Raw genomic sequence first — 22,879 nt, forward strand, 5'->3', positions numbered from 1 at the left:
ATAAGATGTTATTGGTCGGATTCGTTTGAATTTACTATTTTGTTATAAATTTATGATAGAAATAAATTTTGAGTTTGACATGATCGTAAAAGATAACTTAGATTATGATTGTTCGAGATCATTTAAGGATACAAATTGTCATCCCATTTACCAATGTGAGGCTATGAACACCCTATGGTTACGCCGGCCATCTATAGTGTGGACAAAATAAACAAGAACTCCGCGTGCACAATTTTCATATGAATTTTTATGATTTAACTCAACCCTAAAAACTAGTGAACTAAATAAGGATACAAATTATAATTTCAACCACCAATGTGAGACTACTAACCATCTTAACAAATGTTCTTTTCATTACAAATTTACGTGTTATTTTTCGCTTCTTTAGATACGTCGTAAATATAACCAAGGAAGTAATACACTAAGACTCTGAAACATTGATATATAGATTATGAAAGTATAAATATTTGTCTAACTATGAAACTTCCTGATCTTCAAACACTTTGAATTGATCGGATTCTCAAAATTTTCACTTGTTAAACTATGAAACACAAATTTTCAAGTTTCAACTTTAAAATTTTGGACGGAATCCATAATAAATGTTTTGAATTTTCTTCTTTTAGTGGGGTTGGAAAAGGACGGCGAGAGCCACAAGGCGAATAGTAACAACACGTGGTGATAAACAAAAGAGAAAGGGTATAATAGTAATAAAAAAAGTAAAGAGGAATTTATAGTGATTTGTGTCACGTTGTGAAATTAAATTGCGTTAATTTATGGAAAACTAACGTAAAGTCTGACAACAATTGAAAGAAAAGTGGGACCCGACCCGTTTTGTCATTTTTCCAATTCAATTCGGGTGGGTCAACTCTTGTGGTCACTAGTAACTGATTGGATGGTAGAAATTTAAACACAAAAAAATTAAAAAAAATTAATTTTTTTTTGCCATAATAAGTATAAGCATGTTGTATAGCATAAATCACCGAAAATTGAATTATCGAGTCAAACTGAAAATTTTGATATTCAAAAATAAGTTTCAGCAGTACTTGATTTCGATAGTCGGTGAATTCGGTAATTCAATAACCGATACTACTGTATACGGCAAAATTGATGTCCTAGCAGATATTTCTCCTTATGCTTTAAACACCTACTATGATATTATTTGATATAATATGAAGTTTTAATAAAAAAGAGAAATGTTTTAATTTTTGTGGTCTAAAACAAGTCATAAATGTTTGTATGGTTATGAATCAACTCATGATTAAGGATAAAATTGACATTTTGTAGTTAAATTGTTATTAAATATAAAAATGTGCTATTCGTTTTTAGGATAGAGTAAAAATAAAATTATGTCACATAAATTGACACAGAAAGAAGGGATGGCATATACGAACGGGTTAAAGGGGTTAATTTACGGGTCAGATAGGTTGTTTAAAAGAGGTGTTTTAATTTATTTATTTTTAATATAAATGTCATGTGTTAATTTAAAAAGGTCGTGACAATTCCATTTGTCATTTAAAGAAATGGAAAATGAGTTGGATATTTCCTGCAAACCAACTTTAAAGCATAAGGAGGTATATTTAGATATTTTCGAATAGTTTAGAGACATATTTGACTATTGTTCCTTTTTTTAATAATGTCTGTTTAAAATCTTTAAATTGTGATCTAAAAAAATTGACTATTCCCAAAATGAGACAACCACAAAGAGGGACATTAATATTATACGGGACAATAAGGGAAAAAGGACGTAAAAAATTAATTAAGATGTTGCAAGCTTGCAGCTAGTCTATTTATCAATTTATATAGACTAGTAGACTATACTAATATAGTACTGAAACTATACTATATAAAGTAAGTTCAAAAAATAAATTTACTATTTTCTGTGATTAATTAGTATACAATAGATAACGTGTTGAATTTTTTTCCCCTGGTGAAATAAATGATACTACTATTTATTTATAGATTAGGATGTGTGCAATTATTTCATTTTTTTTGTATGAAAAGAAAATTTATAGTAGGAAGCATTTTTTATGCTTTTAACAATTTATGCGATGTGAATTTAGATTAAATAGTGATTCGTAAGTCCGGTTGCTTATATTATATTTGCAACGGTCATAGAGTTGAGAGGAGACAAATGCTTCCAAAACATACTCATGATTCTTTGCTTCGATTGAAATTTCTTTGTGAAATTCGTATAATATCTACGGTAAAAAAAAAAAACAATCACTTTTTAATACATATATTAAACAGTAACATAAGAGACTATTTGTTTTAATTCTATAAATGATTCATGAATAGAAATTACAGGTAAATCCTTGATTTGCACTCGACTAAATATTCGTTGATAAGGATTTACTAGCTGCTACGTACCAATTAAAAGTGGTCAAAATGAATATCGAACATTGAATATGAGATTGAAAAAAAAACTTCGGAAATTGGCGGGGGAAAACGACATTTAGAGGGTGTTTGAATTGGCTCAAGTGTTGGTCAAACCTACTTTTAAATTAGTTTTTAACTTTTGAAAGTGTTTGACAAAAATAAAAAAAATAACTTAAAATAAGTCAAAAAAAAAAAAGAAGTAGGTCTCCCACTACTTTTTATTTTTTGACTTGAAAGTCATTTAAGTTTGACATTTTATTTTTGACTTAAAAACTACTTATTTTAAGCGAATCTAAACCGGCTCTTAATTTTATAGCCTTAATTTTGTCAAACAACTTATCCATTGGAATAATGTGACACATTTAATTTTTGGCCAAGATTATTTATCATACATTTAAATTAAAAGTTTGGAGGTGAATTGTGAAACATCTTTATTTATACAAAATTGTCAAACTAGCTCCCTCAAATTTCAAGAAAATGTGAAAGATGCATTTATGAATTAGAAAATGACAATTTATATCATGTACGGAAAAAGGTTATAAATAGTTATAATAGGTATATGGTCTATACCATAGAATATAAATGTAAATTATACCAGTGGCAGTACTGGTGAAGACAAAAAAAATTTACCATCAGATCGATTATTTCTCTTTATATGTTATAAGAATAAACATAATCGATAATACTAATGAATTGAATATCGATAAAGTTTATTATATTAATCGACCGTTCATATTAACCAACGAGGCATGATAGCTACCTAACTAATTGGATGGTCCAGGCAATTAATCATTTGTCAAGTTTCAAATCAGGTTTTTAACTAAAGAATCATCACTTTTTGCTTTTTTATTAGGTCATAAAAATGATTGAGTTGAAAAAAAAAAAGAAAGAATATATTGACTCTTTATTTTTTTAAAAAAAAATCATATTAACGCATAAGAATCTTTCTTTTGAGATATTTTTTGCCATTTTCTGAAATTCTATCATCAACAAAACTTTGTGTGATGTTCTATTCACCTTGTGATATATTAATTTCAAATTATATTTTTTTTCACTCTAGTGAAGAATTATTTGAACTAGAAGTACATATATAATATTACTTTCGAATATTATGCTCATAGACAAATATTATGATGATTTTTTTTTTAAGTCAACATTCTTTCAATTTCAAAGTTGAAATATATATTTAAATATATCTTACCCTTATTTTTGGGATAAGGGTCTGAAAAATATCTCAACTTTGACCGAAATTGTTGTTACGATATCAAACTTTAATGAGGACCTATTACCCCCATACTATTTAATACCGTATTTTAAACATATATATTTGTCCACGTGGACATAAAAAATAATGCATAATTATAAATAGTAATGTGTCTACGTGGGCACATATATACCTTTAAAATACACTATTAAATAGTTCAGGTGATAAAAAATACACTATTAAACAGTTCGAGGGGAGGGGTAATAGGTCCTCTATAAAGTTTGATATCGTAACAACAATTCCGGCCAAAGTTAGAGTATTTTTCAGACTCTTATCCCCTTATTTTTTGATGTTTTATATTTTTAGATCATTTTTCTGTTGAATTACTCCACGTTTAGATTCTTTTCCATAATACATTTATTAAATGACAGTTGTGAGGAGAATATCACAGTGGCATTTTCATAATAATAATTGTTTTGAAATTAATTAAAATGCTGGTGGATTAAGTTTGATTCACCTACACAAGTGGAACCAAAATGTTGTGGGCTTGTGGCTATGATGGGACATATAACATACAAATACGGTAACAAATAAATGACTTAGCCGTAATAATATAATTCTCATTATGATAATATTATGTTAATGACATTAAAAGTTTTTGTGACTCTGAATATAATGTCATTAACTTCATTACTGCTAATTTTGTTTAATTATCACTAAATATCTCTTTTATTATAATAAAAGAAAAATAAACTATGGATCCATATCTAGAATGTGTCTCATGGCTACTATGAAAAGACGGATCTAATTGTTTTACTAAAAAAATACAATACAACTTTTTATCGATGAAATTAGAGTGAATGCACTCGTCCTCCTAGATCTGCCCCTGCTACTAGAGACCTAATGGTGTAATTGGTATGCTTAGTTTTTGTAATGACTATTTTAGTAATTAATATCCACTCTGACCTTTTTTACTTGTTCAATTTGACTTTTTATTTATTATTTTTGACAAATCAAGAAAAGATAATATTTTTGACGTATTATACCTTTAATATATTTAGAAGGTTAATGTTTTTGAAAATGGTAGAAATTCTTTAATAAGTAAATCGATTTTGAAATTCTATCAATTGATAGATGTAAAATGATAAACTCATTATATCAATTATTATTTTTTAATAGATGTGTTAAAGTAAAAAATGGACAAGTAAATAAGAGACAGAAGGAGTAAAAATGTTAGTTATAAAGAAAGAGATTAATTAAAGTAATTTCTTTTTTTAATGATTAAGTGGCACCTTATCTATATGTGTACAATTTAGTGGGGCCATTTTTGTTGACCACAAGCAGTATTTAGTAATTAATGTTGACAATCAAATCTAGAAATAAGTAGTGCCTTTGAAAGACTTTTATTAATGGACATGTGACACTTTTTAAAGGTCAACATTTTATTTATTTATTTATTAAGCTTACTATCATTAGTGCTTAATAATTTCTCGAAGTGTTGCAACTTGTAAGTTGAGTGGTTTCTTATCAAGCTTAATTAAAATCATTAGAGCTTAAGAAAATTGTGTCCCTTAAACAAATTTAAGTTACAGAGGAAGGGATCACAAGTTTCAAATTTGTGCTTACATTAAGCTAAATATATAGCTCAAATTGATACAAAAGTGTTAATCAAAATATTCTCAAGTTTTTTTTTAAATAATTAGGCGTGTTAGACTTACGTCTCATTGTTATTTGTTAAGTTTTTTTTATTTTTAATGATAAAATCTATTTTAGCCAAAATCAAGTGTACTGTAATGGTTAACCATGTTTTCCGTCCAAATAGAGGTAGACATGGTAGGGTAGATATCAAATATCATATTAAAATTGATTTTTTTGATATTTCAACTTCAATACAATGATATTTGAAATGGTATTTGTTATGCATTTAAAAAAATGGTATTATATATATATATATATATATTGAATACCATATCAAAGTATATAATTACATATAATAATTGCAAACATATAAAATAATATTAATATAAAACTAATTATTAGACGTCAGAACTTTGACTAATCTACTTTGATTGTCTTTTTGGATGATTGATTAACGAAGCAAATTGCTTGTACTGCCTTTGAAGATTTCTACATGTGTAAAGTGCTAGTATGATGTAACGAAAACGTTTCATGAAAAACCCAAATCAAAATCTCTATTATATATGATTATATGTAAGTTGAGGTCGATCAAACTATGATTATCAATTTATCGTACCACAAAATATCGAACCATGCCTACAACCAAGTTGGTAAACCAAAGTTTGTGCAATGGGCTTTATCTTATCAATCTAACCCAAATTCTCAATATTGGGCCTCTTCTAGGTTCCAATTATTTTTCCTAGAATTTGGGAAGATTCTTTAATTTGTCCTAAATAATTTCTTCTCTGGTTTATGAGAGTGTATCACAAATAAAATATAATGGCAGTTGACTTAATGATCGTCTCAACCATATATTTTACAGAAAAATAAAAGGAATAAAATGCAAACATTATATTAGTCACAAGTTAAATAAATATTTAGTCGAAAACGACTGATTATTAGTATTAATTTTAAGTTTGTAACAATAGAGTATCATTATTAGTTTTACTTTTGATGTGACAATTCTTTTTAATTAAAAAAAAGTAGGTATATTTTGAGAGTTAGTGGTTCTCACTTCATCTATATTTTTCTTAACACAAAGTTTTAAAAATAAAAAATTAGTGGACCAAAGACAAATCAAAGTAATTCATGAGATATTTGAAAATATCTAATTTTAATTATACGTGATAAAATAATTCTAAAAATAATATGATATATTTTTCTTTAAATATATGATCGAATAAAACCAGAGACATCGTATCCCTACTAAAATGCATCTTATTTTCCGACCAAAGCTTCATTTTCTTATGCAAGTAGTTTTCTACTTCTAATAAACTTTTTTATGACGAGCTTACCTCTTTTCTTAGCTCTAGTAGCTACCATTAGCATTAAAAGAGTAGGTATATCTGAAAGTTAGTATAGCTCATTTTATCTATTATTGTTTTTAAAATAATAGCCGACTTTTAAATGTTAAATTGAAGCTTTGTTGTTTTCGAATAAGAAATGAGAATCTTAGTTACACATCTGTCATATTTGACGTTTTGAAAATGAAATATTGAAAATTAATCGAATCAAACAGAAATAGAAGTGAAACCCAAATGATTAAGACATTTAGAAAGCGAACTTAATTGATTGAATCTAGCCATCGATCCCTTCACATTTATGTAGAAAAATGAAATAAAATAAAACAACTTGTATTATATTATTGATTTTATTAGTTATTCCATCATCCTAAAGAACCTTGCATAATATTTTAACATTAAAAATGTAGACGTGGCATATTTAATTAATTAAACGTGTTTAAGTATGACATATCCACTAATTACTCGAGTTTAAATTTTAAATCTATTAGAGGCTCGTGCATGTCATGTGATCTCACACGCAATGACTCCTTACAAACATATATTAATAAATAATTAGTCATTTGATTGTATATTAATAAACGGGTTAATAGCACTTTTAGTTCTCTAATAATTGGTAAATTATTATTTTGGTCCTTATAGTATTTGACTATTCGTATTTAACTTCTAACTAATTAAAACATGTGTTTTTAGTCCTTTTACGCGGGAGAATATTTGGATTACTTTTAAAATCATATTACCGTAAAACATAGAGTAACAATACAAACATAATGTGACACATGTGTGATTAAGTAATGGAACAATTGATACTTATGATAAAGGAAACACAACGATCCCACAGTGTCTTACAGTCTTCTTTGACTCTGCGAAATAACTTTCTTTCTTCAGAGTGAAGTCAGGGCTCTGCTGAGTGTCACTTCACTCGACCCTGGCCTACATACCTATTTAAGGTATTCTCAGAGAGAGTCGCCCCAAAATTTAACGAAGTGTTTAATAAGATGTCAGAAGGATTAAAATCAAAATTCTTCAATTATTGAAGGACAAAATGTGCAATTATCCCAAATAATTAAATATTTCTTAATTAGAGTAACTATCATGATGAGCTGTGCTCTGATGAAATCTATTGGTTATAAACTATAAATCCTCATATATAAACATCATGTCAACATTGTCTTACAAAATAGTACTACTCCCTAGTTAGTACTACTAATTAGTAATTAAAGTACAAAAAAAGTCTTAAGAGTGTGATTAGCAAAAATGCTTGCCATTTCTTCTCCTATGTTTTCTACTAATTATAATAATTTTGGTTGGCTTTTGGAAGATCCAATTAGCCAACAAATTAACATTAATCCCATGGAACCTCTTCATTCATCATCATCATCACAAAAAAACCTTCAACACTCTGATTCAACTAAATTTGATCAGATTACTATCAACGGTGGTGATCATCATCAACCTGATCAGACGGTGAAGAAGCTTAATCATAACGCAAGTGAACGTGATCGTAGAAAGAAAATCAACGGCTTATATTCTTCTCTTCGTTCTTTACTTCCTCCTTCTGATCATACGGTATGATTTCTTTTCTTTGATCATATTCATCCCAGAAAATCTGTTTATTTTGAAAAGTATTTTTATCATACGTGCTTTACAAAAAATTACTTTTAAAAAGTAACATTTTATGTTTGACTTATCAATTTGGAAAATACTTCTGTCAATATTAGAACAATAATTTGTGCTTGACTAGGAAAACGATCTTTGTACTACTCAGAATCAACTTTTTTTCCCTAACAAACACTTTAGACTTCTCAAAAACTTGATCAAACAGATGATTAATTTTGGAGAATTTTTTTTTTATTGTCATATGCTTATGAGACTTCATAATTCTTCATGTTTCACAGAAAAAGTTAAGTATTCCATCAACAATATCAAAAATTCTAAAGTACATACCAGAGTTACAAAGTGAAGTGGAAAGATTGGTTCAAAAGAAAGAAGAATTTACATCAACAACTATTTCCAATAAGGAAAATTTAGGTGATTTTAACAAGCAAAAAAGAAGAAGTGGAGGAATTGAAAATTCTTCATTAGTAATTTCAACAAGTAAATTAGGTGACAAAGAAATAGTGTTTCAAATATCAACTTTGAAGATCAATAAAGGTTCAATTGGTGAGGCTATTTCACAATTAGAAGATGAAGGACTTGTTCTACTAAATGCAACTTCTTTTGAGACTTTTGAAGATAGAGTATTCTATACCTTGCATTTTCAGGTATTATCACATATCCTTTAATTTCTGTCTGTCGATGTATTTGCTTTGTATCTTGTTATTTTATTATCATGTTTTTCTTTCAACCTTGCTTCGAAAACTTTTCTTTTGAGTCGAACGTCTATTAGAAACAATCTTTCTAGACTCCACTTGTAGGATTATGTGTGTTGTTGTATTAAATGTCTTTTTGTCTTCCTTTTAATCGTATATGGTATCTAAACTTCACCTACCGCTTAATCAAGAATAATAAAAAAGGACATTTTATCACAAGAACAAAACTGAATTATACTAATAAGAATAAAAAAGAACAATTATTTGTCTTTTTATTAGACAATATTCAAAGCATGATCATATATATATATATTGATATATTAGTAAATTTTTGTTTGTTTTCTATTTTACTAATTATTATTTTTTCTTCTTTTGATTTGGGTATTTGTTCAACAGGTTGAAGGAAGTATGGTGGCTGATGTTGACATGTTAAGAGACAAACTCTCATATTATTTTGAGAAGGAAGACAAGTTATAATTACTACAATGAATTTCTAGTTTACTTTTTAGAAAGATTTAATTTATATAAAAATGACATTGTAATTTCAGTTTAATTTTTTCCTCTTTTGCTAATATATATGTAAATACCATCTTATTTTTCTTGTCATTGTGAATGTGCCTTCATTTTCAAGAGAGGCAATATCTTGTAATCATAGACATGTTGACTATAGTAATATTCTTTGGATCTTGAGTCATTTGCATTTCGACAAGTTTGGGATTTAGTAAATTTCTATACAAATTTGTTTGATGGGGAATTTATATCAAATTAAAGCTCCTTCTTAGGTAGAGACCCCAAATTTTTGAAGTTTATTATTAATTTCTATAACAATTTTAATTTATTAGATGACAATAATTGAGTTCATAGTCAAATATTATATAGGATTTAAGCAAAAGTTATTGAGTTTTCGTGAACTCACACCTGACAAATTGGCCCGCTCCTGCTAATAGTGAGCTGTTATGGCTGAATCCAAATTAGTCGGGTTTGCTTGAATTTAAAACTTTGAAATCATAAGAATTTGATTAGCAAAACTGCTAAAGCATCTTGTTTCGTAAGTCGTAAGTGTTGAAGTATGTTGTCGATCTCATCTAATATTTTTAGTTATTCCACATAAGCACATTCTCTATAGTTATTAATTCACGTATGGATCAGATTGACGTTGTGTCTAACTCAATCGGAAAAAAAAAGCTCCATTTATCAAAAACCATATATAAGGGATTTAATTATCTCTCCTAACCAATGTGGGACACTAATATCTGACACATATAAAATTTTATATATTTCATTGTATCACATTAAGCTCTACCAAGTACCAAGTAATTCACAAATAAGAGTTATTTGCACTCCCTTTCTATTTTCTTCTAGCTCTTCTAGTTTGGAATTTTGTGGATTCCAAAATTAGATACTTAAGTTCAAATATTTTTGTTTTTGAAATGTAAAAGTTCAAATATTCTCATAATTTTTAAAAGAGATGATATATTTAAATATGTGGTGATCTAAACCACGTTACCTACTATTTGTTTGGCCCAAGAAATTTTACGAATTTCTCACTTAGATATATTATTATCGAGCTCCGAATATTAGATTCATGTAACATGATAAAAATTTCTCATTTCTTAACCGAAAAAAATATATGGTTATGAAAGAGTGAGGTGAAACAAAACAAACTTGGTAATAGAGTCGTGAAAATGCTTTTTTCGAACAACAAGCAGCTCTAGAGATTTGAGGGCTCTTGCTATAGCCAAATACAAGGTAATTAAGAATCATTTATACCAATACTGATACGTATGTACCATATGATTTTGTATGCTTGTGTTATAAAGTTCATTACTTTCTTCTCTCATCCAATATGAGATTCGCCTAAAATTTCACGTACACCTCTTCTTTGATCTTTGAAAACTTATTAATCTAAAAATTTGTTAGTCCTTATCGATCTGTGACCACTCCATGTCATGACGCACCACATTTAATTTAACTAATTAAACGTGCTTACATGCACGTGACATGGCAACTAACTACTCAAGTTTATAACTAAAAACATACTCAATGCTCGTGCATGACATGGTATCCACACGCAATGCACATTACAAACTTATACATTTTAAATGCAAATAAACATTGTCCATAGAATTACACAAGTACTATATTATATAGAATTATTATTTTAACAAATAAAAAAGACTAAACATTAATTTATTTCACTTGTTATGATATGATGTATGTCCTTATCAAAACTATATAGTATAGATTAATTCTCATTATAAATGTCATATGACAACATAGTCTTAATCACAAATTAGTAGTAAACCAGAAAAATTAAGTGTTAATTAGCAAAAATGTTAGCCATTTCTTCTTCTACTTCTCCTTTATTTTCTACTGCTACTAATAATAATTTTGGTTGGCTTTTGGAAGATCTTATAAGCCATGAATTAACAAATAGTGGAGAAACTTCAAATTCATCTCATAATAAGAGCCTTCAACATTGTGATTCAAATAAATTTGATCAAATTATTATCAACGGTGGTGATCATCATCAACCTGATCAGACGGTGAAGAAGCTTAATCATAACGCAAGTGAACGTGATCGGAGAAAGAAAATCAACGGCTTATATTCTTCTCTTCGTTCTTTGCTTCCTCCTTCTGATCATACGGTATGATTTTTAAAGCTTAATGATATTTTTGGGAAAAATTGTGCGATTTTGGTTCAAAATGAATTTTAAAAAGTGTCTTTTATGTTGTTTTAGCATCGAATAACGATTAGTATCAGAGCTAGTGATTTGATAAGACGAATATGAAATTGGTAGAGTGATGACTTGAGGCTTGACTTAATATCTTTACCTGTCTACGAGTTAATTTACTATCTTTACCTATAGCTTGAAAAAGCATACACACAAAAAGAGGCATATGTTTGGCTTAGATGGCCATAAATTAAATACTCCGAATGATGATGGTGTCACGTAGTAAATTTCAAATTATCCCATGAATCTAGGTGAAGGGCATGTGGAACTTATATGGTTCAAGGGGGTGTATCCGAATAAAGTCATATATACATAGCTAGAAAAAAGAAGAAGTTATATGATACTTTTAATGATGTGAGACCTTTTTGATAAAACTGTGTGAACATGACCTCAAATGTACAATATCATAAAAGAGTATCTTTAGGTTATTTTAGCTTTGACAATATGGGATTTACAATTAATTTTGAAGTATTTTTTTTTTCATAATTATGCTCGCTAATATTACTTCTTCATTTTTTATGTTTCACAGAAAAAGCTAAGCATTCCATCAACAATATCAAGAATTCTAAAGTACATACCAGAGTTACAAAGTGAAGTGGAAAGATTGGTTCAAAAGAAAGAAAAATTATCAACAACTATTTTCAATAGACAAAATTTAGGTGATTTTACCAAACAAAAAAGAATAAAAGGAGGAATTGAGAATTCTTCATTTGTTATTTCAGCAAGTGAATTAGGTGATAAAGAAATTGTGATTCAAATATCAACTTTGAAGATCAATAAAGGTTCAATTAGTGAGGCTATTTCACAATTAGAAGATGAAGGACTTGTTCTACTAAATGCAACTTCTTTTGAAACTTTTGAAGATAGAGTATTCTACACCTTGCATTTTCAGGTATTATTAAATATCCTTTTAATTTTATTTCTATTGCTTTAATCCCCACCTTGTTGCTCGGATCCTGCAAAAATGTTGTCGGATGTGTGTCATATCCTCAAAAAATGAGTTGGGACGATGTTTTTGGAGGATTCGAGGAATGTAATCTTTAGGTATGTTTGATTTAGAGAGATGTATTGGGAACAACCTCTCTATCTCTATGAGATAGGGGTAAGGTTTGCGTATACTCTATTATCTCTAGACCCCACTTGTGATATTACACTGTATGTTATTTTTGTTTTTGTTTATATATAGTGTTTTTCCTTATATGTTTTTTATTATTTTGGTCAACAGGTTGAAGGAAGTATGGTAGTTGAGGTTGACATGTTAAGAGACAAGCTATCATCATATTTTGAGAATGAAGAAAACTTATTACGACAATGAATTTCTAGTTTTATGTTTATTGAAAAAACATTGTAGTCACACTTTTCCTTTTTTTTTTCTTTTTTCCATCTTTTTCCTCTTGGACAATACTCAAGAGCAATACAAAAATGTAAATGTATTTTTATTTACCACGTTATTGTTATCACCATTTCCACAAATCTCAACTGGTTTTGTAGTCCTTTACAAATTCGTTTTTAGTTTTATGTTTGAAAGTGTGAAAATAAGCCTCAATTGGTGAATTAACAAACCTATCTTTGACGCGTCAGATTTTTTTTATAGTAAGACATTGTTACTAAGAACATATTATATAGCATGCAGTTATTTATGTATTATATGTAAGTAACTTATGCAACAACATGAATAGTGATAAGATAAAAGAAAGGCTTGCTAGAGCTCAAAGAGAGTGAGTGCACCTGCATTGCTGCATGGCCTTTATATACATTAATTAAAGAGAGGAAATATTGAAAATACTTGTAAACTTATTAGTTTCATTTCCGAATTACTGACAGAGTGACAATCTTAAATCACCCCTCTACTTAACTAACTGAACTTAAATACAACCCTTTATCTTTCCACATGGGTGAAATACACTCCTGAATTCTCGTTAAATTTAAGTGTGTTTTCAACACTTCTCTCGATTTTTTATTAAGAGCTTCATGCTCCTACCAAAGTTTGAAACCACTTCCTATGTCATAAGGCAGTTATTAGGAGTGTATCTAAATTTAGTTAGTCAAGTAGAGGGATAATTTTAAGGCTGTCAATAGTTCGAGGACACAATTAATAATTTACGCCAATTTCAGGGTGTTTTCAGTACTTTAGTCTAACAAATTCTTGTACGTACAATAGCTAGCACTACCTGAAACTAATTTTTGGCTCTCTGTTCATCATATTCACGTTTTCTTTTTCTGCAAGACTCCATTAATAACATTCTCCACATTCATGAAGAAACTCCATATCCCTCAATCAGATTATACAGAAAATTGGAAAAACTTTCAAAAAGATAAACGCTACCAAATAATGTTAGCAAATAGAACTGATCAATATTTCAACAAGGAGCATTATGAAGCTGAACAGATCATCAAATATGGATATACGCGAATATTAGTACGTTTCATCTTCTTTTTTCTTCATGATTCAACTAACATTCTTGTTCCCTTTCTTGAACCCTTTTTTTTTATGACAGTTTGAGAAGTTACCAGAGATTGTGAGAGATTTTACCGTCGGTTTAGCTTTGATTGAGCAGTTACCAAATATCGCGCCATTTTTGTTGGAGTCAGCTGCCTACAGGATCATGCTTTTAATAGTTAACAGTAAGATACGTCTCAAACTAGAATAAATGTTTTATCTTATAATTATACGGTTTATCATAATCGAGGTGACATTTTGATTTTTTTTGGGCACATTATGCAGAGGATGATGATCATTACTATCTTGACATGGATAGTTTTTTCAATAATGGGATTGTAGACAATCTAATTGAATGTTGTCGATCAAGAAATTGGCGTAGTCTTCGTGTGAGTATAGTAACTTATAATAGTAGTTTGATACATAGCAAGTAATATATTACTGATTTTGCTCTTTTTTTTCTTAGAGTCAAGCTGCTGAGACATTATGTGAATTGGTTAGATGTGGAACGATGGCACAGAATCAGGAATTGCTTAGACGTGGTGTCGTTACTATTTTCCTGCAAATGCTTAATGATGAGGAAGCTATAGACCTTGATGATGAGGAGTGGTTGGATGACTTACTAATTGTTGAGGTACAAAGCTATTTTTTTCTTAATTTGTTCTGCAGTATATGTTCTTGAAGGAGCTTCAATGATTGTACTAAAATCATGTATGTATTTTATGAAACAATCGATGTTTTTCGATCTCCTAACTTATTTTTTGATTTTATTTACTAAAGGCTGTGAAGACTTTGGCTTTGTTGTCAACTAAAGTAGATGTCAGGGGTGATTTGGTTACTGCATTTGTTGAGCAAAATCTGTGTAGAAGGCTGATGTTGCTTTTCAGGTTAGTTCTTCTCGATCACATGCTTGTCGTCTACTGTTCTGTTATGTTTTTGCCTACGCGATCTGATAAAATGAGTTGATTATAGGAATACTAGACACACCATAGTTGAAAATGTGTTGACATTTGTGGAGAACTTTCTTACTAGAGGAACTGAAGAGCAAATACAGGTAATCCAAACTCCAAAGCATTTGTTGTCTCTTATTCCATCATTTATTGTTTTACTAAGTTTTCATCTTATGTTATATGTTTTAGGTTCTCCTTGACAACCAAGTTTTGCATCATCTCAGACTTGTAATTGTCGAGCCTGTGGTGTCCGATTTATACCTCCTTGGTGGACAATATAAGGCAGTAGAGATTTTGGGTAATTTTGCCCGTCGTTCAAGAAGGTTGAGGGACCTTGTTATTGACAGTGGTGAAGATCTCATCTCATTATTTCGAGTTCTTCGTTCCCTAGCAGATGATGCCATCGTTGCATTTGACGCTTCTCCAGCAATCAGTGCTGCCAGGACAATAGGATACTTGTGTTTTGGTAGTCCACCTCCACCATTTGATAAGGTTGAGCTTGTTTTCTGTTCATTGAGATCTTTATATCACAGACTAATTTCTTTGATGCTGATACGCGCTACATTGTTGTTGTTTCAGTTGAGACCATCATTACCAATCCTCTGGTTTCTCATAAATCAACTGGAGCCTCATATAGGAGAAAGAGCATGTCCTGTTATTAAGCATGCGTGCTTGATTGTTGCATGTCTGTCACGCGGTGGATTTGATCCTATAAATGCATTGATTGATGACAATATGTGCCCAAGCGTGGTGATGCTTTTGACGTAAGTTATTTTAGCTAGTTCTGATAAAATGTTTAGCTAGTATAACATAGAATCTAATGAACTTGAGGTTATGCCAGACATCCTGACAGTGAGGTAGTTGCAAGTGTGCTGAAGGTTGTGGAGAACTTCCTTAAGAATGGAACTGAGAATAAATTCAGGTAATCTTGTATTGTCGATTTTTACTTATTTCATAGGTATTATGTCATTTTTGTGAATGAAAGTCTACTTAATTTTTCTAGGTTCTACATGACAACCAAGTTCTTCAACATGTTTTAGAAATTCTAATCAATCATGACAATCTACCTCCTTTACATCTGAGGAGTGTTTGTCGTGCCATCGCAAATATAGTGAACTACCGGAGCAGTCAAATCCAGGTTCATTTCCATACATGTGTTATCTTTTTGTAGCTGAGACATTCTATATGAATACTATTAACTAAAGCCTTATTCTATGAAGCAGAGAATGGTTGATGCAGGTATCTTCCCTTCTATTATTCAAATTTCGATTAACCAAGAGGTTGGTGATACCAAATATGAGGCAGTATACGCCATCTCAAGTGCTGTCACGAGAGGATCTCACGAGCAGATTAGGTACAATCTTCTTTTTTAGATTCTTTAATGTTGTGACCATGACTTTTAGTGAAATTCTACGATTTGGTTTGTGTGTTTCACTTATCTGATTTGGAAGGTCTCAAATATGTTTATTTGGTATTTGCTCAGATACTTGGTAGATCATGGTTCAATTGTAGCACTATGTCAAGGCCTTTTGTGTGGAGGTTACACTAGAAGAGCCTCTTGTTTCCAGGGTCTTCGCGGTATTCTGAGGGTTGGAGAAGCTCATAAGGTAGATGGTGTGAACATCTACACACAGATGATCACCGAGAACGGAGGGCTTGCTAGGATCAAGAGTCAGAGGGATGACCGTGATGTCGGAGAGATAGCAAGAAGATTGTTGAGCTCATACTGGCCTGGGGAAGTATGATATGATTTGCCTTTTTGTTCAGACTACTAGTGTTGTGTACTTAAAAAACTTGATGAGCTTTGTAGTTCTTGCCTTGTAGGCTGCTAGTGTTGTGTACTCTTTAACCTCTAATGTAAAAGAGTGATGCTTTACCATTTACCGACATATCGTCAATCACCACACATTTTTCGGACATGACCATGAAAACCACCAATTACTAACATCAACAAGCTTTACTATCACAATCAACAACATCACTATCAACTGTCACCATTATGTCAGTCACTACAACACCAACCACCTCCATCATTACAAGTCACAACTATCACCATCACCATTACTAGTCACTAACATCAATCATTACCACACACCTACAAACCATTGCCACTGTCACTAACGAGTTTAAATATTTTATTTTTTAAAAATTTATATATTTTAATATTTAATTATTTTTTATTTGATTGATATATTTACAAATTAAAAAAAATACATTCAGATATTGAAAAACAAACTGTAATAGTATTCAAATTTAAAAATAACATTTTAATCTCTTAATCAAATATGTATTCAAATTCAGATGTGCTAATAATAGTTTAACATAAAAATAGATATTTAATGTCATGAATTTGCCATTTTAGTATATAATTGGCCCAAATAATATTTATTTTTTGTAGTTCTCCTAATAGCAGTTGGACGCCTCAAATAGGTTTCTTTTTTGTGTAACTGCGACCCATACATACAAAACCCGGGGCGGATCTAGAGGATAATCCGTTTTCGCCACAATATATATAAAGTATTTTTTTCTTAATATATACATATAGATTATGAAATTAGAGTTTTGTTTTTAGCGTTCGGGTTCAAAATTCACGTTGAGGTTACAAGTTCAAAAGTAAATTGATGGAGAGGAACAAAGACCAGAATACGCAAGCCTATGTTCAGGTTCCTTTTTTTTTTTTGAAAAAAATATTTGTGCAGTGCTTTGTTAATTTTCTTTTTCCTTCTTAGTGATAAATAGGATGGTTGTCACACGTTGTAATGTATTGTATGATAGTTTAAATATCATGTTTATTTTGATCGTTACTTAAAATCTGTTGTCCCATTATATGTAACAACCAATTTGGTGTGATCGCGTAGTTACCTAAGCTTAGTAATTGCTATGTTTCCGTTTATTACAGATTTTGGGGACAGGAATGGATACACAAGAAACATCCCCATCTGTTCTGCTCTGCTTCGACCACGAAAGATTCATATTTAATGCTGGAGAGGTAACTCTTGAGTGATAATAATATCTATTTATCTGCTTGCAAGAGTTTCTAGTTTAGTTACTTAGTTCTAACAACACTTGTACGGTGTTAATCCTTAAAGCATTGTTCATGATGCAGGGATTACAACGCTTTTGCATGGAGTATAAGATTAAATTATCTCAGGTATGTATGCCTCAAATGCGCGATTTCAGTTTCAAACTAGTACAAAAGTTGTTGATCACTGCTAAACAATTACAGATAGACCATATATGTCTTACTCGTGTCTGCTCTGAGACAACAGGTGGACTTCCAGGTTTGCATCACTTTCTTAGAGAACTAAATTGATTTTCTATGTGGTATAACTTATTACGATCCCAATAATAAAATCTCTCATGAAATCATTTTCGTTCATGATCCCTAATTCACTTTGTCTTAGGCTTGTTATTGACTTTGGCTGGCATGAAAAACGGAAGTTCTGAGAGTGATGATCATGTGAGTAACTCCCCTATTTCTCATTAAAATGAATAGAGACAGCGGTGTTACTACTTGCTAAAAAAGCCTCTCGATTTGTCTTTTAAGGTTCGTATATGGGGTCCTCCAAATCTAGATTTGTTGGTTAATGCAATGAAGACTTATGTACCTCATGCTGTCATGACGAAGAAAAATATCATTCCACAAAGTGGATCTGCATTAGCTTCCCCTTTACATGCAGAGGAGCTGCGAGATGTTGAAAAGTTCAAGGCAGTTAGTATATCAGTGTTTCTCCTATCACCGACTCAATTTAGTTCGAATGATACCTCCATTGTATATATTTGTAAATTACATGACATCAGGGGGAAAGTTGACATCGTAAAGGCTAAAGCTTATGGACTCGAAGATAAGAGAAAGCTTGGACAGTTGCAGAAAGGGATCAGTGTGAAGTCAGATCTTCTGGATATAGAGGTCAGTTCTAATAAACTCGATCGTTAGGACTATAGTATGGACATTGTTTCTGCAGTATTCTTTGAAATCAGACGACTTTCATTTTTGGCTCGTTCAGGTCCATCCAGATGATGTTATAGGTCCACCTATTCCTGGTCCGATTGTACTGATTGTCGACTGTCCAACAGAACCTCATGCACAAGAGTTATTCTCTGCACAAGCTCTTGATGTGTACTATTCAAATTCCGAAAGCAACTCCACCAACGTTGTGAACTGCATCATTCATTTGAGCCCTGCTACCGTCGTCAATAGTCCAGTTTATGAGAAATGGATGAGGAAATTTGATTCTGCACAACATATTATGGCAAGAGCTACAAGGTATGTAACTCCTCTTAATGCTTATTTTATATTTTTCGATAATCAACACTGGTTCATAGTCGTTCTGTCGCAGGAAGCATGAAACAACTCCAATTCTAGCATCTAGTGCTAGAATAGGTACAAGACTGCATTATTTGTGTCCTCAGCTTTTTCCAGATCCTAGTTTTCCTTCTGTTCATAATGATGATGACGACGTTGCAGCTCCAAATATCAAAGTACCGGTGGAGGTTTGTTTTGAGCTCTAGAAGTCGATAATCACACATCTTTAAAAGTCGCGGAAAACTTGTGATACTCTACTTGTCTTTGCAGGGTTCAGTTTGTGGCATATCTGCTGAAAATCTCTTAAAGGTATTGTTGACTCCAATTTTCCTGATCACGTTGCTCGGACTCTTTAAAAATGCCCCCTGTGCATGTCGGATACTTCAAAACTAGTGCATTTTGGAGGATCTGACACGGAACATTATTGAAGAGTTCGAGCAACATAGATGGAAACTATATTTACAGTTGTAAAGGAGCAAGCATATAACCTTAGGCTTCTTACTACAACTCTATGATACCTAACAGTGAATCGGCATCTTACAACAACGTTCATTTTTTATTTTTCATTTGCATGGAATGAACTTTTCTTGTCTAACCTGTTCAACAGTTCGCCTTACGTCCTCCTAGAAAACTGGGATTGGACAGATCATGTGTTCAAAATACGATGACCTCCTCCGTTTTCATTGAAGAGTTACTTTCAGAGATTCCTGAGATTGCTGATGCAGCTAAGAGCATAAGCAAATTTTGGCACAAACCTAAAGAAGATGAGGTAGAATTATCCGACAGGCAGGACAGTAATGATGTCGTGACTGAAGAACCTTCGAAATTCTGTGTCCCTAAGTGTCTCGAGAATGTACAGAGAGATGATCTAGAGATTGTTTTTCTTGGCACTGGTTCTTCCATACCTTCAAAATATCGAAATGTCAGCTCTATCTATGTTAATCTTTTCTCTAAAGGAGGTTTACTCCTTGACTGTGGAGAAGGAACTTTGGCACAACTCAAGAGGAGGTAATTACATTGAACTCTTTCGATTCATGTTATGTCGTTCATAATCATTTTTGTCATTTTTTTATGTCGTGTTCCACTCCCCGGGCTTATTTCAACTCTGTGAATAACAGATATGGCATTAGTGGTGCAGACAGTGTAGTTAGAAATCTTAAATGCATTTGGATTTCCCATATCCATGCTGATCACCACGCTGGTTTGGCTCGTATACTTGCTTTAAGACGTGATTTGTTGAAGGAAGTAGAGAATGAACCCATACTGGTTATTGGGCCAGAGAAGGTTGGAGAGTTTCTTAAGGAGTATATAAAATTAGAAGATCTAGACATGTTGTTCCTCGACTGTTGGAGCACTACGCGGTCTAAGTGGGATAACATGGAGGCTGAAGACAGTTCTCTGCAGCCCTGTTCGAAAAAATTGAAGCCAAGCACTCCACTTGATGACATAGCATTGCTAAAGCATTTAAGGAAAGTTCTCGGTGAAGCAGGGCTAGTGAGACTCATCAGCTTCCCTGTTGTACACTGTGATGACGCGTTTGGTGTTATCTTGGAATCAGCAGACAGAATGAATCGAGGGGAAGTAGTACCGGGTTGGAAGGTTGTGTACTCTGGTGACACGAGGCCATGCTCAGAAGTTATAAACGCATCTCTTGGAGCAACAATTCTTATACATGAGGTCAGTGCATGAACTTCCCCTCGTGTCAAAATGTTTGTCTGGTTTTGACTTGGCACGGATTTTAAGAAAGTGAAGAAGACTTTTGAATCCTGTAACTTATCCTTGGTTATGCAAAGTTCATGAATTGTAATGTGTAGAACAAGGAAATCTTTTTTTACGATTGACATGTTAGTACATTATCCTCTGCAGGCTACGTTCGAGGATGGCCTTGTAGAGGAGGCCATAGCAAGAAATCACAGCACAATCAAGGAAGCTCTAGAAGTGGGAGATTCTGCTGGTGCATACCGCGTAATATTAACTCACTTCAGCCAAAGATACCCGAAAGTACCTGCACTTGATGAAGTGAGTATGCAAAGAACTTGTATTGCTTTTGATCTAATGAGTGTAAACCTAGCAGATTTGCCAGTGCTCCCTAAGGTTCTTCCCTACCTCAAATTGCTTTTCAGAAACAACGGTTAATTTAAATTTTAAAGTATGGTCAGACTGTTCTATAACAGTCATCCTATATAACAGTCTAGTTTTCTTTGGACCCGACTTTCATATATGTTATATTATACCTCTCTCGAATTCTTAAGCGGCATTTACATTTGTTGTTGATGAAAAAAGATGCAAAAGAAGAAAAGAAAAGTGTGAATACATCACTCTATTTTTGTAAAAATAAAGCTAGAAACTCATTTGTGGTAATTTCTATTTTAAAAGGCTTTTTTTTTAAAATGGCTAGACTTGTGTTTGGGGCTTAGTTCTGTGAGGCTTATGCCCGAAGTACTCGATTGTACTTGTACGCATTAAAGATTGATAAGTTCAATGCTCAAGGCTCGATTAAGAGTTATAATCAAAATCGTGTCAAATTTCCTAATTAGCATTGTATTGACCCTCGAATTCTTTAACGAAAGAACGATAGAAGTTTTTTTCACTATTAATACTCTGAATAAAATATTACTCCCAAACATTTGTTAAGTTTGAAACTTTCAAATTTCAAAATGTTGTTTTCAGTATGTTACAAAAAGTTCGCATGTGTGGTAGAAAACAATCCATGATATTATCACATACTAACAAATATTATCATAAAGCTGAGGAGCATTTATCATATTGTCTCTTTCTTCTCTTTATTGTGAAAAGTGCCGACCTACATCTCGCTAAACTTAACGTCCACATATTCGCATATCCATTTGCAAAATATTGTGTAAATACATATATGAAAAATTTTATTTTACGATGTCTTCTCAACATATATGGCATATCCATTTACAAAATATTATTTATATATATATATATATATATATATATATATATATGAAAAATCTTATTATGTCCGGATCATCAATGACCATATGTGTGTAAATATTATCACCATCAACTTTATTAGCCTCTCTGACACCTTTAGATATTTAGGAAATTCAGCAAATAAGAGATTTTTTTTGTGTAACCTTCACATAAAAGATGCATAGCAACTAATCCAACATCATATAAAATGTAAAACCATTAGAGGTGACTTAATATACAAAATTAATGATCTAAAGTTAATTCTTAATAAAAGATCTTAAACATTTTAAATAAAATTTATATACGTACATGCAAAAAGTTAGTGCATGTCACATTTTTTTCTTACTTATTATTCATACCGCAATACTTTTATAAGACTTAAATCCATTAAGTTCACAACAAACATCTAATAGTAATATCGTTAATTATAATAGTTTATTAATAAGACATTAGACATGTCTTTGTAATACATTACTTTGGATCTTGTTATAAGAAACTTTATTTACTAAATAAAGATTTTAGTAGTTTAATTTAGGCATAACACATAAATACACTTTTTAACTTGGCCTCAGTTGATATGTATGTCCTTCAATTATGAGTGTGCACAAGTAGACACTTAGACCTGTAGAAAGTTGAAT

General features: G+C 31.3%; 2 protein-coding genes and 1 pseudogene across 2 annotated transcripts; all 3 read left to right on the forward strand.

Moving 5' to 3' along the window:
- Positions 1–7,815: 7,815 nt before the first annotated feature.
- LOC125864211 (uncharacterized) lies at positions 7,816–12,931 on the forward strand. Its single transcript, XM_049544124.1, has 7 exons — positions 7,816–8,127; positions 8,457–8,822; positions 9,267–9,340; positions 9,894–9,925; positions 11,199–11,518; positions 12,135–12,497; positions 12,831–12,931. Exons 1-7 carry the CDS (start codon positions 7,816–7,818, stop codon positions 12,918–12,920), a joined length of 1,557 nt encoding a protein of 518 aa, XP_049400081.1. The 3' UTR covers positions 12,921–12,931.
- Positions 12,932–14,556: 1,625 nt separating this feature from the next.
- On the forward strand, positions 14,557–15,657 carry LOC125866096 (uncharacterized; annotated as a pseudogene).
- A 1,890-nt stretch (positions 15,658–17,547) lies between these two features.
- Positions 17,548–21,497, forward strand: LOC125866087 (tRNAse Z TRZ4, mitochondrial-like). Its single transcript, XM_049546380.1, has 12 exons — positions 17,548–17,658; positions 17,895–17,984; positions 18,102–18,146; positions 18,222–18,276; positions 18,400–18,455; positions 18,543–18,905; positions 19,003–19,262; positions 19,336–19,489; positions 19,572–19,610; positions 19,909–20,309; positions 20,420–20,978; positions 21,168–21,497. The coding sequence occupies exons 1-12, from the start codon at positions 17,617–17,619 to the stop codon at positions 21,435–21,437; spliced, it is 2,334 nt and encodes a 777-aa protein (XP_049402337.1). The 5' UTR covers positions 17,548–17,616; the 3' UTR covers positions 21,438–21,497.
- Positions 21,498–22,879: the final 1,382 nt, after the last annotated feature.

This window comes from Solanum stenotomum, chromosome 5 (genome assembly GCF_019186545.1).
Source record: "Solanum stenotomum isolate F172 chromosome 5, ASM1918654v1, whole genome shotgun sequence".
NCBI classification, from domain to species: Eukaryota; Viridiplantae; Streptophyta; class Magnoliopsida; order Solanales; family Solanaceae; genus Solanum; species Solanum stenotomum.

What these genes read in the sequence shown, in the direction of transcription:
- LOC125864211 (XM_049544124.1), top strand. Translation starts at nt 7,816, where the DNA reads ATGCTTGCCATTTCTTCTCCTATGTTTTCTACTAATTATAATAATTTT. An exon ending in TTCCTCCTTCTGATCATACG is followed by an intron (nt 11,519 to 12,134) that starts GTATGATTTTTA and finishes TATGTTTCACAG; the next exon opens with AAAAAGCTAAGCATTCCATC. An exon ending in TCTACACCTTGCATTTTCAG is followed by an intron (nt 12,498 to 12,830) that starts GTATTATTAAAT and finishes TTTGGTCAACAG; the next exon opens with GTTGAAGGAAGTATGGTAGT.
- LOC125866087 (XM_049546380.1), top strand. Translation starts at nt 17,617, where the DNA reads ATGGAGAGGAACAAAGACCAGAATACGCAAGCCTATGTTCAG. An exon ending in CAGATCTTCTGGATATAGAG is followed by an intron (nt 18,906 to 19,002) that starts GTCAGTTCTAAT and finishes TGGCTCGTTCAG; the next exon opens with GTCCATCCAGATGATGTTAT. An exon ending in ATTATGGCAAGAGCTACAAG is followed by an intron (nt 19,263 to 19,335) that starts GTATGTAACTCC and finishes GTTCTGTCGCAG; the next exon opens with GAAGCATGAAACAACTCCAA.